This window comes from Haliotis rubra, unplaced genomic scaffold, assembly GCF_003918875.1.
Source record: "Haliotis rubra isolate DU_JTF1 unplaced genomic scaffold, ASM391887v1 Scf76, whole genome shotgun sequence".
NCBI lineage: Eukaryota > Metazoa > Mollusca > Gastropoda > Lepetellida > Haliotidae > Haliotis > Haliotis rubra.
Window position 1 is genome coordinate 324,050 of NW_025767479.1, and position 16,214 is coordinate 340,263.

Genomic DNA, 16,214 nt, shown 5'->3' on the forward strand with positions numbered 1-16,214 from the left:
CACATCTCTATGTACAGACAATAAACACATCTCTATGTACAGACAGTAAACACATCTCTATGTACAGACAATAAACACATCTCTATGTACAGACAGTAAACACATCTCCATGTACAGACAATAAACACATCTCCATGTACAGACAATAAACACATCTCTATGTACAGACAATAAACACCTCTATGTACAGACAGTAAACACATCTCTATGTACAGACAGTACAGAAGTAAACACCTCCATGTACAGACAATAAACACATCTCCATGTACAGACAATAAACACATCTCTATGTACAGACAATAAACACATCTCTATGTACAGACAATAAACACACCTCTATGTACAGACAGTAAACACCTCTCTATGTACAGACAATAAACACTCCTATGTACAGACAGTAAACACATCTCTATGTACAGTAAACACCTCCATGTACAGACAATAAACACATCTCTATGTACAGACAGTAAACATCTCTATGTACAGACAATAAACACATCTCTATGTACAGACAGTAAACACATCTCTATGTACAGACAGTAAACACATCTCTATGTACAGACAGTAAACACATCTCCATGTACAGACAGTAAACATCTCTATGTACAGACAGTAAACACACCTCTATGTACAGACAGTAAACATCTCTATGTACAGACAGTAAACATCTCTATGTACAGACAATAAACACATCTCTATGTACAGACAATAAACACATCTCTATGTACAGACAGTAAACATCTCTATGTACAGACAGTAAACATCTCTATGTACAGACAGTAAACATCTCTATGTACAGACAGTAAACATCTCTATGTACAGACAATAAACACATCTCTATGTACAGACAGTAAACACATCTCTATGTACAGACAGTAAACATCTCTATGTACAGACAATAGACATCTCTATGTACAGACAGTAAACATCTCTATGTACAGACAGTAAACATCTCTATGTACAAACAGTAAACATCTCTATGTACAGACAATAAACACATCTGTATGTACAGACAGTAAACACGTCTCTATGTACAGACAGTAAACATCTCTATGTACAGACAGTAAACATCTCTATGTACAGACAATAAACACATCTCTATGTACAGACAATAAACACATCTCTATGTACAGACAGTAAACACATCTCTATGTACAGACAATAAACACCTCCATGTACAGGCAGTAAACACATCTCTATGTACAGACAATAAAACACCTCTGACAATAAACACATCTGTATGTAAGACAATAATCACTCTATGTACAGACAGTAAACATCTCTATGTACAGACAGTAAACACATCCCTATGTACAGACAGTAAACACATCTCTATGTACAGACAATAAACACATCTCTATGTACAGACAATGAACACCTCCATGTACAGACAGTAAACACATCTCTATGTACAGACAGTAAACACCTCCATGTACAGACAATAAACACATCTCTATGTACAGACAATAAACACCTCCATGTACAGACAATAAACACCTCCATGTACAGACAATAAACACATCTCTATGTACAGACAGTAAACACATCTCTTTGTACAGACAATAAACATCTCTGTACAGACAGTAAACACATCTCTATGTACAGACAATTAACACATCTCTATGTACAGACAATAAACACTTCTCAAATGTACAGACAGTAAACACATCTCTATGTACAGACAATAAACACATCTCTATGTACAGACAGTAAACATCTCTGTACAGACAGTAAATGTCTCTATGTACAGACAATAAACACATCTGTATGTACAGACAGTAAACGTCTCTATGTACAGACAGTAAACATCTCTATGTTCAGACAGTAAACATCTCTATGTACAGACAATAAACACATCTCTATGTACCGACAATAAACACTTCTTTATGTACAGACAGTAAACATCTCTATGTACGGACAGTAAACATCTCTATGTACAAACAGTAAACATCTCTATGTACAGACAGTAAACTTCTCTATGTACAGACAGTAAACACATCTCTATGTACAGACAATAAACACTTCTCTATGTACAGACAGTAAACATCTCTATGTACAGACAGTAAACATCTCTGTACAGACAATAGACATCTCTATGTACAGACAGTAAACATCTCTATGTACAGACAGTAAACATCTCTATGTACAAACAGTAAACATCTCTATGTACAGACAATAAACACATCTGTATGTACAGACAGTAAACACGTCTCTATGTACAGACAGTAAACATCTCTATGTACAGACAGTAAACATCTCTATGTACAGACAATAAACACATCTCTATGTACAGACAATAAACACATCTCTATGTACAGACAGTAAACACATCTCTATGTACAGACAATAAACACCTCCATGTACAGGCAGTAAACACATCTCTATGTACAGACAATAAACACATCTGTATGTACAGACAATAATCACACCCCTATGTACAGACAGTAAACATCTCTATGTACAGACAGTAAACACATCCCTATGTACAGACAGTAAACACATCTCCATGTACAGACAATAAACACATCTCTATGTACAGACAATGAACACCTCCATGTATAGACAGTAAACACATCCCTATGTACAGACAATAAACACACCTCCATGTACAGACAGTAAACACATCTCTATGTACAGACAGTAAACACATCTCTGGACAGTGTAAAACACACACCCTATGTGTACAGACAATAAACACATCTCTATGTACAGACAGTAAACACATCTCTATGTACAGACAGTAAACACACCTCTATGTACAGACAGTAAACATCTCTATGTACAGACAGTAAACATATCTATGTACAGACAGTAAACACACCTCTATGTACAGACAGTAAACATCTCTATGTAAAGACAGTAAACACACCTCTATGTACAGACAATGAACACACCTCTATATACAGACAGTAAACATCTCTATGTACAGACAGTAAACACATCTCTATGTACAGACAATAAACACTTCTCTATGTACAGACAGTAAACATCTCTATGTACAGACAGTAAACATCTCTATGTACAGACAATAAACACATCTCTATGTAGAGACAGTAAACACATCTCTATGTACAGACAATAAACACACCTCTATGTACAGACAGTAAAACATCTCTATGTACAGACAGTAAACACATCTCTATGTACAGACAATAAACACATCTCTATGTACAGACAGTAAACACATCTCTATGTACAGACAGTAAACACACCTCTATGTACAGACAATAAACACATCTCTATGTACAGACAGTAAACACATCTCTATGTACAGACAGTAAACATCTCTATGTACAGACAATAAACACATCTCTATGTACAGACAGTAAACACCTCTATGTACAGACAGTAAACACATCTCTATGTACAGACAGTAAACACATCTCTATGTACAGACAATAAACACATCTCTATGTACAGACAGTAAACACATCTCTATGTACAGACAATAAACACATCTCTATGTACAGACAGTAAACACATCTCTATGTACAGACAATAAACACATCTCTATGTACAGACAGTAAACACATCCCTATGTACAGACAGTAAACACATCTCTATGTACAGACAATAAACACATCTCTATGTACAGACAATAAACACATCCCTATGTACAGACAATAAACACATCTCTATGTACAGACAGTAAACACATCTCTGTGTACAGACAGTAAACACATCTCTATGTACAGACAATAAACACATCTCTATGTACAGACAATAAACACATCCCTATGTACAGACAATAAACACATCTCTATGTACAGACAATAAACACATCTCTATGTACAGACAGTAAACACATCCCTATGTACAGACAGTAAACACATCCCTATGTACAGACAGTAAACACATCTCTGTGTACAGACAGTAAACACATCCCTATGTACAGACAGTAAACACATCCCTATGTACAGACAGTAAACACATCTCTATGTACAGACAATAAACACATCCCTATGTACAGACAGTAAACACATCCCTATGTACAGACAGTAAACACATCTCTGTGTACAGACAGTAAACACATCTCTATGTACAGACAGTAAACACCTCCCTACGTACAGGGAAGGCACTGTTTCCATCGTACTCTTTTGTTGAAGGTGTTGAACCATGGCACAGATGTAACTTAAGATTCATTTGCTTTCTTCTTGTTTCAGGATTGGACTTGAACAAGAAAATCCCCAGAAAAATGACTGATTACCTGAAACGGAAAAATCCACATTTCAACAAACTGTTAATTAATAGATATGTCCTCATGTCAGCTTTGTCAGATGATGAAACAGACGAGTCTGGCATCACCTAATTCTGTTTATACTGTCTGCTGATTCCTGCACAGACATGGCTGTCCTTGATCACAGAGAGGGAGATCAGAGTCTCCGTCCAGGGACAGCATCCTGGTTGTGAAGACCCAACTAAGTAGATTTGTCAGATTATGACATAGACAAATGTGCTCTTGGTAACATCCCTTAAACTGCAATGGACTGTAAGTGAGAAACATACATGTCTACAGATAACACACAAGAAAAATTGTGTTAGCTTTGCTGGTAAACTGTTCCATTTTAGCAACCATTACAACCTGAAACAGACTGACCCAAGCCTATTGGGAAAGCATTTCATTTACAAGATTGTGAAAAGAAGCCCCTGAACATGATTGTGAATTACTAATACAGCTGTCTTCTTGGCTGAAGCAACTTTGCCTACCTGCAATAGGGACCTCGGTTTAGTTTTATAGTGGCCAGTATGTTGTCCTGTACACTTAGGACTGGCTTCAGCCTCCTGGTGGCCCGTGTACTGCCTGTACTCAAGGGTTCAGCCTCCTGGTGGCCCGTGTACTGCCGGTACTCAAGGGTTCAGCCTCCTGGTGGCCCGTGTACTGCCAGTACTCAAGGGTTCAGCCTCCTGGTGGCCCGTGTACTGCCAGTACTCAAGGGTTCAGCCTCCTGGTGGCCCGTGTACTGCCGGTACTCAAGGGTTCAGCCTCCTGGTGGCTGTACCGTGTACTGTACTGCTGGTACTCAAGGGTTCAGCCTCCTGGTGGCCCGTGTACTGCCGGTACTCAAGGGTTCAGCCTCCTGGTGGCCCGTGTACTGCCCGGTACTCAAGGGTTCAGCCTCCTGGTGCCCGTGTACTGCCGGTACTCAAGGGTTCAGCCTCCTGGTGGCCCGTGTACTGCCGGTACTCAAGGGTTCAGCCTCCTGGTGGCCCGTGTACTGCCGGTACTCAAGGGTTCAGCCTCCTGGTGGCCCGTGTACTGCCGGTACTCAAGGCTTCAGCCTCCTGGTGGCCCGTGTACTGCCGGTACTCAAGGGTTCAGCCTCCTGGTGGCCCGTGTACTGCCAGTACTCAAGGGTTCAGCCTCCTGGTGGCCGATGTGTACTGCCAGGGTACTCTGGTGGGGTTCAGCCTCCTGGTGGCCCGTGGTGGCCCTGCCAGTACTCAAGGGTTCAGCCTCCTGGTGGCCGTGTACTGCCTGTACTCAAGGGTTCAGCCTCCTGGTGGCCCGTGTACTGCCTGTACTCAAGGGTTCAGCCTCCTGGTGGCCCGTGTACTGCCAGTACTCAAGGGTTCAGCCTCCTGGTGGCCCGTGTACTGCCGGTACTCAAGGGTTCAGCCTCCTGGTGGCCCGTGTACTGCCTGTACTCAAGGCTTACTGCCGGTACTCAAGGGTTCAGCCTCCTGGTGGCCCGTGTACTGCCAGGTCCTCAAGGGTTCAGCCTCCTGGTGGCCCGTGTACTGCCGGTACTCAAGGGTTCAGCCTCCTGGTGGCCCGTGTACTGCCTGTACGTAAGGGTTCAGCCTCCTGGTGGCCCGTGTACTGCCAGTACTCAAGGGTTTAGTCTCCTGATTGTAGGTATGCTACATATCAGACTTGGTTTTCATCCTATGTTTGGAAAGTATGTGATGTTGTTGGTTTTGTCAACTTACCAGACTTCCCACTTCTCCCACTGCCTGTGGATCCTCGTGGAAGCGAACCAGTCAGCCTTTCCTAGCTTGCCAGCCATACACTTATTGAAGTCTTCAAGATAAGCACACATCCTTTTCCTACTTGCCACGTTTACATCCTCAGAAGTCTTCAAAATAAGCACACATCCTTTTCCTACTTGCCACGTTTACACCCTCAGAAGTCTTCAAGATAAGCATTCTTGCCACGTTTACACCCTCAGAAGTCTTCAAATAAGCACACATCCAGAAGTCTTTCCTACTTGCCACGTTTACACCCTCAGAAGTCTTCAAAATAAGCACACATCCTTTTCCTACTTGCCACGTTTACACCCTCAGAAGTCTTCAAGATAAGCACACATCCTTTTCCTACTTGCCACGTTTACATCCTCAGAAGTCTTCAAAATAAGCACACATCCTTTTCCTACTTGCCACGTTTACACCCTCAGAAGTCTTCAAGATAAGCACACATCCTCTTCAAAATAAGCACACATCCTTTTCCTACTTGCCACGTTTACATCCTCAGAAGTCTTCAAGATAAGCACACATCCTTTTCCTACTTTCTACGTTTACACCCTCAGAAGTGTTGAAGGTTGACAAGCCATTTTTTTCCTTTCTTTATTTTTGTGTCCGAATTCTTATCCCAAAGCCTGTGATGACATGAAACACCACTGAAGTTTTGAAGCATACCAGACATACTCCTGCTTCTGGCCATGCACACATTGAAATTTGGGGGAATGTTAAAGAAGACTGTATGTCAAGGTACCTTGAGCACAATATCTTGGGTTAGTGAGCAAGTGCTACATTTTATTCCAAATGTGTTTCATCCATTTTGTTTCTTGTAATAAGAACCCAAATGTGACTTAACAGGTTGTTGGCATAAGATCAGCATATCATGTGACAGTCACATGACAGCATGTCACTGACCTTAGACATTTTAATGTACCTTTGTTGGACTATTTGTGTAAATTTTGCATTGATTGGATTGTGAATGGGTTGGATGTAAAATGTCACAATCAGTTTGATGATTGTTGAGCATTAAATGATGCCACATGTATCATTGGGCAGTCACGTGTCATACCGCATGTCTGTGGAACAGAGATGCTCAGTCATTTGTCATGGAACCAAATTGTGTCCAGATCACAGTGCTATCAATGTCATAGGACCACCAGTGTCATGATATTGGTCGCTTTATTGTCTTTTTGTTCTCGCCTACTTTCAGGGATCATATGGCCAGCCTGTGATTTAATGCAGGACCATCGAAGCATTTAATTTTCCTGAGTTGGACATTATGAAACAGTTCAACCCACAGGTCACATGACTGCACATGGAGTCATGTGAGTGTCATGTGACACACCAGAGCTTGAGTGTCACACAGGGTATCATTGTTCCAGCTGTATATACAAGCTTCTCTGTGTACCATGTCTTTCAGGTGTGTAGCAGCCAGGCAGAAACACATGCTGATAATTCCTGGTTATTATTATTATAGGATATTTATGTAGCGCACATATCCAGGCAGCTTGTGCATGCTCAAGGCGCTGGTATTTTCCCCTCAATCATTGGATGTCAATCTCAACGGTACATCGTATTATCAATCTCAACTCCCTGGGGAGTCTACAACTCTTGCAGCCACTAGGCGCACCAAGTTAATGTGGCTTTCTCATCCTAACGAGGTACCCATTCACAGCTGGGTGGACTGGGACACATAGTCACAGTACTTTGTCCAAGTTCACTGCACGTTGCTGTACCCGCAACTAGGTGTTTGCACGTATTCATGTGGCCACCATCTGGTCATATACCAACGGATTTGTGGGTTCTTTTAAGTGCACAGGGTTGTGTACTGTACACTAGGGGTTGTGACAACACTGAAAGAGTCTGCACACAAAGTTGACTCCAAGGTTTTTACACCCGGTCTAACTCTTGAGTCTGCCAGGGTGGAGAGCAGACGGCATCTTAATGTAAACCCAGAAAGACACTGTTTCGAGCTAGTGGATCTATCATTCATATACTGAAGGTGTTCGTGAAATGTTTGAATACATAAGTTAGGTAATCATTACTACAGATATGAGTTTCAGTCTTAAATATGTTACTTTTTAAATCTTAGCTTGTAAATTAAGTAGCATTCAAAGTACTTACCGGTATTTTCTTTCTTGACATACATATGTGAATGAATATATTTTGTTGCTATTTGGTTAACTACATGTAATAATTTGTAAGAGAACCAAAGAAAGATTCACGGTGCATTATCGTGTCACAACAACCCCGCTTGAGGAAATTCTCCAGATTGAAGGGAGACAGTTTGTTGTGCCTGATCTTTGTCCATTTGGAGGTACATCGCCTTTAGTGTTATAGTGCAAAGTGGCATATAAAATCCTTGGTTACCGATACTTGCGATGTGTCCTCTTAATAGATCTGATACACTGTGTCCATTGTAATGTAATTTTTGTCCAGAGGGTCCGTACTTACTCTTGCAATCAAACATAGACTGCTATTGTTAATGTTTTGTTATTTGATGGAGTTCAAAACTTTATTAAAAGTCTGGAATCTTATCTTTCTCCATTTGAAGAAGCAGATAACTGAAATGCTCAATTTTAGGCCAAATGGTATGTGGATTAAGGAAATTTGAGCAACAAGTTTGATTGTGAGTGTTAATGCCAACATGAATATTGATGAAAATGTACCTTTTGTACACTTATTTTTGTCATTGTCTTTGATAGATATTTTTGACATTGTTTATAGTTAGATATATTGTACTGAAAATTATCTCACTAATATTTAGACCATATAAGTTATATTTCTAGATGGTTTTATGGCAAAAGGTTTGTTTTACAATAAGTATAGACTATCACTATAAAATATTATGTCAGTGCAACATATATTGCAAATAAACGTATTCATTAGAGTGTCCATGTAAATGATATTATTGTATTTTATACATGTATTGATGTATCGCCTTTGCATATATGTGCCTACATTGATGCTGAGATATGGTGTTCTGTAGAGCAGTTTATGTATCACTATGGCCAATATTTCTATATTTTCTTTCCAACTATGCATAAAATGTTCATTTAGGCCTGTTCAATAGGTGTTATATAATTATGACTTAATGAGCTGCCTAAGATACAACCTTTTTGTCACATATCTGCCCTGTATACTTGTGCAAGCTTCTAATAACTTTTGCATTTTGCAGATGCATATGTTAGTCTTCTCAAGCAGGTGCAGATTAGAAGACATTTTACTCAACTGCCTTAAAGGTTTGTGTTCATGAATAGTTTGAGATATCTTGATTAGAAACACAATATGGCTGCTGTCGGACATCTTTGCTAATATGTCAGAGTAAGCGTGATCTTACCTTCCAGAGAGGAATGCATACTTTGTAGCTTTAGGTTGTTAAATGAATCCTAATCAAAATTACAATAAATATTTGATATTTGCAACATTTATATGTTAAGCTCTGAGCCCTTAACATGATAATGGATCAAGATATCTATGTTATTGATTTAGCTGACTGAACTATCTCCGTCGTCTGATTGGTCTGTAATTTGACAGAACATTAATGTATGTGGATGTGCCCTGTTGAAGTCTTAATGACAGTAACGTTTCTTAGTCAAGAATTATTACTAACTGTCACTTCATTACAATGGAACATTTGAATGTTAAATGTGCATAAATAAAAGCGTCTGTAGTGCTGTGTCTACCAAACTGCCAGAGACAAACAATGTTAAAATCATAAAAATGTTCAGTAGGTTTTTATATACTTTCAAGTGATGTCAGTTATCTGATTGGCTAAGTTTATAAGACTGTTATTCATTGAGCTCTTGATGACATAAATGTTTCAAAATACCAATAGATATTGGTGAAAGTATCAAAACTGTTTTATATATATACACATCAGTTAACCAACTGAATAGACTTTCAGTTATTTGGTACTTTATATTTAAGCATGAATCAGCCAAGCTGGTAGATTCATTAGGTATTAAGTGTACTGATTCATTCTTTAAACAGTAAATGTAAGCTTAAAACCCATGGTTGTGTCTTGCTAAATCTTTATATCTTTAACGAATACAGAAAGATTAATATGATGATCATCACATCCAAAATTTTCTTTCTTCTCTTACGTGTGTATAAATTTTAAGAATTTCAGATTACTTAAGAACAGCTTGATATTGCATTCTTTACCTCTGGCTTTTCATTTGTATGTACAAAAATAATTTTAATAGTGTCTAAGTAATTTGAAATGATACTCTAAAAGGCATGTTTTAGAAACTGTTGACAGTTAATTGCCTTCTCCTCTATGTCCCCATGGACCATGGCCGGTTGTCCTGTGTCCACAACAGATGTTTGTTGTGACCAGTACATGTACAGTTCATATCTCACTGTAACACCCTGCATGCTTATGTTACATGGTTGAATGCAATATGATGTAACAAAGGTACCAGTACTCTTGCTTCATGTACATTATGTGTATTATCATGTTGGTTCTCTGTCTGTGTTAACATGCACATTCCATATACACTGTGAAACTGACCCTCGGCCATGACACCACAAACAGCAAATTCAAAACATGATCTAAATGATATGTTTTTGCTTCTGTATATTTTCCTTGTGAATGATGTAGCTTAATGACAAACTGTGGTATACTTTGAGCCAGTACCTGTCTATATCTCCTAGGACTGTAATGGATAACTCTGCAGTCGTTATGAACACAGGCAACATGTCTCGCATGAGGATATGATAGGTGTGCCCTCTACATTGGTACCTAGGACCACTTTCAAATACCACTCAACTGGTACACATTTTGAATTTTTCTGTAATGTTTTGATGACTGCAATTATTTTGTTTGTAAGTGGATTTACAATCTCTTACATCCCAAGGAAAAAGTGCAAACATTCATGGAAAGGGAGATTCATGCTTTTTGAAAATCTGACATGGCTGTGATATGTAGATTACTTACATGAAAGTTATTTCAGTCCAATGTCTTTCTTAATCACTGGGTTGTATTATTATTGTAATATCAGCACACTTTGTATAATGAGTCTCAAACACTATGAATGAGTTGCTAATCCATATTACACAAATATGACATGTTTAAACTCAATATTTGGTCATTTGGAATTACAAACACATATATTACTTGCCACTCATACACATAAGCATATATTACTTTAAACATTAAACAGACACATATATTACTTGTCACTCATATATATAAACATATACTAGCATTACTTTAAGCATTAAACAAACACATCTATTACTTTAAACATTAAACAAAACATATATTACTTGCCCAAAAAACCAAACACATACATTACTTGCTCAACATTTAACAAGCACATATATTACTTGCCCAACATTTAACAATTACATTTTAAACATTAAACAAACACATATATTACTTGCCCAACAAAAAACAAACACATACATTACTTGCCCAACATTTAACAAGCACATATATTACTTGCCCAACATTTAACAAGCACATACATTATTTGCCCAACATTCAACAAGCACATACATTACTTGCCCAACATTCAACAAGCACATACATTACTTGCCCAACATTCAACAAGCACATACATTACTTGCCCAACATTCAACAAGCACATACCCCAACATTCAACAAGCACATACATTACTTGCCCAACATTCAACAAGCACATACATTACTTGCCCAACATTCAACAAGCACATACCCCAACATTCAACAAGCACAAACATTACTTGCCCAACATTTAACAAAACCAAACTTGCCAATCCATGTCATTATTATTTCATTGTTATTCTCTTGTAAGTCACAAAATGCTATATTATGGGATTTTATTTGTAAAATTTGTTTAAGCATTTACTTTCTTGCCAGTATACTGCTTGTTATCAACACATTTGCTCTTCTATTTTTTGCATACTTAGTTTATATGACTTATACTAACAAGTAACCACTTTCACAGCATTCCATTCACACTTAATGGGATTTATTGTTTGGTAAAATTGCAGCAATACGGCCATGCATTGTCAGTTCCGTCACACTGGATATTGAAAGCCATCTTGATATTAGAATTACAATATTACTTACTACTTCGACCTGCTGCTGTCTCAGTTTTCCTCCCAGCATCTCAGTCTAAGAGGGTCTGTCCTTGAAACAGATGGTTCCAATACATGTTAGAAATGTATAGCAACATTTGCTCTTTTACTGTGGCCTGTGTGTTACTAACTGCTATTATTTCTTTGCAGTCAAACTAGGACTGATAGAGTACATTTAATAGCATTGTATTTTTATATATTTAAGTTTATTTAAAACAAGGTTTAGGCATTATTTTCATAGAAATCACTTACCAAAGGTGCTAGTTGTTTGCTAATCAGGTAGCAGGAGAGAGGGGATGTGATATACTTCTTAGTGATAGTACATTAATAGTGTAGGGTTTGTATGTGTTTTCCGAGGGAATCCACAAATAATGCTGATGGTTTCCCAATCTGAGATGAGTCAAAACTGAAATACACCTGTTCCTTGAACTGTTACATGTAAAATATACTTGAGAGTTTTGGATAAATATTTTGGTTTACATTTTGGAAATTCATGAACATAAGGAAACCTTTGAATTAACAAAATCATAACTGAAAATGAAATTCACTTGCATAAAAAACTAGGTATTTTACATATTGATTGATGACATATCTTCTGGAGAGGGATCATCTGACACCTTGAGATGGAATGTTTCATATTGATTTTACTGTCAGTTGACTGAGTGTATCTGTTAAGTTTAAATGTTTTGCCATTGTCGCTATGATACAGCAGTGTTGTGTGCATTGCGATCTCACTAGCCAATGTGATACTTCAGCTTTTTATCTTATATGATATATATATATATACATTTGCATGTATTGAGCTTCACATCAAACTAGTCTTCTCACTGCGTTGTCTTTGCTGTTATTCACTGTTGAGCATTTTGTTATGTTTTGTGAATCTCGAGAACAAAATCTATTTTTCTGCTTACTTGTATTGTTTTCACTGCTTCTTACTAGTTCGTTACTTGTGCCAATAAAAATGATGGTACTACCAATCAAAGAATGTGTTTGTTGTTTTTCAGTTTTCATAAAGCTTTGAGCTGAAGGTATTTGCATGTGGTATATGTGTCATACATCTATTGAGGGTGTACTTAGTCTCGGGTTGCCATGTGGACAATTCGCTGTGGAGAGTTGAAGCGTTTCCCAGAAATATATGATCATTAGCTGAAATGAAAGCTTTGCTGACATTATGTTGAACCAGAATCCCATCAGGCTTTCAATGACAAGGTGACATGCCCATTCATAATTGAAATATTGATGCTAAACCAAGCTCATTCACTTACCCGGAGCCCACCCGTTTAGAACTGCTCTTCAGCAGCCCATGTTTGTAAGAGGCAACTAACAGATTCGGATTGGTGCTCAGGCTCACTGACTTGCTAGATGCATGTCATTGTATTCCAGTTGCATAGATCAATGCTCATGCTGTTGATCACTGGAATGTCCCATCCAGAATTATTACTTACAGATGGTATAGCTGGAATATTGCTGAGTGAAGTCTTAAACAAAACAAACATAATGCTATATATTGAAATTATCTGAACACAGTTTTGGCAAATAAGTTTCTGGAAGGAATTGATTTTTTACTTTTGGAAAGTTTATTTTCTTCATGGACACACGTTTTCTAATGACCTGAATTAATAAACTCAGAAAGGTTGCTAATAATAGTGTTCTAAAACAGTTGGGACCAGTGTTGTGGAATGTCACGAACAAAAGTCCATTATTGTTCTTATAGAAGCTACAGGAAATATGTAACATATGTTATATTTGGGATTACACCTTCTTAGTAAAGTACAGATTCTAGTACTTTTGTTGGGTCCCATGCTAGTCCAAAAAGTACTAGAATCTGTACTTTACTAAGAAGGTGTAATCCCAAATATAACCTTACATTTGACCACTTTCTAACTGGCATCGGGTAATCATACAGGAAATATGTGTACGAGACACTCACTAATGATAAAGCCATTTTTTCCAGTAAAGCACTTCAATAAAAACTATTTTAGATAACTTGATACGACATTCCATAATATGACGCTTAACGTCTTTGGGATCATGATATTCAGTCTTGCGTTTACGTCGACAGATTAATTTCTTTGTTTAAAATAATTTAGGTTTTCTGAGATATTCACAAGGATGTCGGGTGGTGTTCAGTGACTTATTTGGTTCTCCAGACAGACCTTAGCGATTGTTAATCATACAACCTTGAACAATCTAAACAGGCTAGACACAGCTATCGGAATCATTCTCCGTTTAGCTGTCAAGGGACAGGTTAACTCAGTGTCACCACAACTACCAAAGAAACGCGGAGGCGTCATATGAATATTTTCTTAATATGATCAGTGATTCAGTAGTTACCCGTAAATTTGCTATTAGTCTTCTGTTAATGTTAATCATATTGTAATGTTTTAGAGCCTTCTCCATAATATGCAACCGATGTCGAACGCCAGCTATATGGAAACAAAACCAGTACTGCGTGTTTTGTCTGTTATGCGTCTTGGTGACTGTTCATTTGACATTATTTCATGGTTTTATATCGATATGTTTCGGAACATTTTTATTTTTTGTTAAATATGGCGTTTATATAGAATGTACAGGTGTGTCGCCAAGATCTCATCTTTGTGTTCTTGATGAATATGGAGATTTGTCTTTGGTGTCATGTGGGAGTTTTGTATGACCTATTGATTTCCAGTGCTATGATAGGGTCGTTTGGATATACATTGACTTTCATGTTGTAACTGTTATTCAGGACTGTTGTTCGTATTGTAATTTCTGTTTAGGTTTACGTGCTGAAGTCTGCATGTGTAAAAGTGCCCAGCGCCGTTTTAACAGAATACAAATTAGGCGATGTTTGACATATGCCACAGATAGTATAAGTATTTTCTGCTGAGTATTTAGAACCTTCGTTTTAACAACTGTTAACTGATCCCGATATTCAATATGCCCGTGTCACCAGTCACATTTGGCCGTACTACATTCAGGCTAGATCGTAAGTCGGCAACATCAACGAACAAAAGTAGACGTTTTTCAAAATTAATACAAAGGGTACCGCAATGATGAGACTCATCCTCGCACGATATCCCAATAGAGTCATAGCTTTGGTGAAAGAAAATGATACGATCCAAGTTTTAGTAAGTTTGAAAGTTTGCAAACTACACCTAGCTCGACTTCACAATAGTTGGCCACTGCAGGACTGCATGGCTGCTCAGACCACGCAATAACTACATGTTGGTTTAGTAAGTGTGTCTCCATCCATCCTCAGTATCCCTTGGAACCCTTTCCCCCTCAGGCGGTAATATTTATTCCACGTTTCAATACAGAAATGGTTGGTTTTCTTCCAAACAAATTAGGAATTTGTTAAGATGACTATTCATCTTCTAATTAAGATACTCCTCCAATATTCTTAACGCCTCGATGGTAGTGATAAATCTTGGATTTCTCGCCTCGGCTCTTAGCAATCATTTTCTAACTAACTTTCAGACGCTGAGATATGCCAAAACACCTAAAATTACCATTTATGTAGTACAAGTGTGTAGACTGGTATTAATCCCGAATGAAAAGCAGAGGAAGGGAGAGAGAGGGTTTGCTCGCTGCAGCTCATCCCACCTTCCGGCATCCGTCTGGAAACATTAGTGAAAACCGTCACCCTAATGCGGCCATTCAGCCTAATCTGTACCAAGAATGTGTTGACGAAATGTTGATTAATGAACAAGTGAGAACCAAATACCTCAGGAGCACACAAGACCAATTGGCTAATGACTACGTCTTTATCAACTCGACGTTGTTACGATATATATAGGAATGTTTTAACATGGGATTCCCTACTCATATGAAAGAAGCTTGTCACTGGTGATCAGACACTCTCAATCTTTTGTCAGAATTAACGTTGGTAACATTTGATGAGTAGACTACCCTTGCCCCCTCACCCCTTCACCCCCCTCACCCCTCCACATCCCCCCTCTGTGGAAGCCCCTCTCCCAACTCCAGTCATTCTGAACGTACCTTCCTGCCAATACAAAGTGGCTGGACATGTCATTCTGGACACTCGAGAAACTCCAGACGGTTTTCCCAGTTATGTGGACAGGTCTTTTTAAAATGCGTCATATCACTTTTTAACAATTCTGTAGTGAACTCATTACATGTTTAGTGAAGATGCTAATGATTGAAAATCGACATAACGAGTATTGGCAGAGATATTTAGGCTGCTATTT

At 38.2% G+C, this 16,214-nt stretch overlaps 1 protein-coding gene across 3 annotated transcripts in view; it reads left to right on the forward strand.

Annotated features, from left to right (window-relative positions):
• Positions 1–4,989, forward strand: part of LOC124260353 — a 123,735-nt gene extending 118,746 nt beyond the window's left edge. For 2 of the 3 annotated variants that reach the window (XM_046694641.1, XM_046694642.1), the window contains one exon: positions 4,164–4,989. In XM_046694641.1, the coding sequence (XP_046550597.1) occupies positions 4,164–4,309 (146 nt within the window). In that variant the 3' untranslated portion in view covers positions 4,310–4,989. The remainder of the gene's footprint in view (positions 1–4,163) is intronic. The other variant, XM_046694643.1, reaches the window with a different exon arrangement.
• Positions 4,990–16,214: the final 11,225 nt, after the last annotated feature.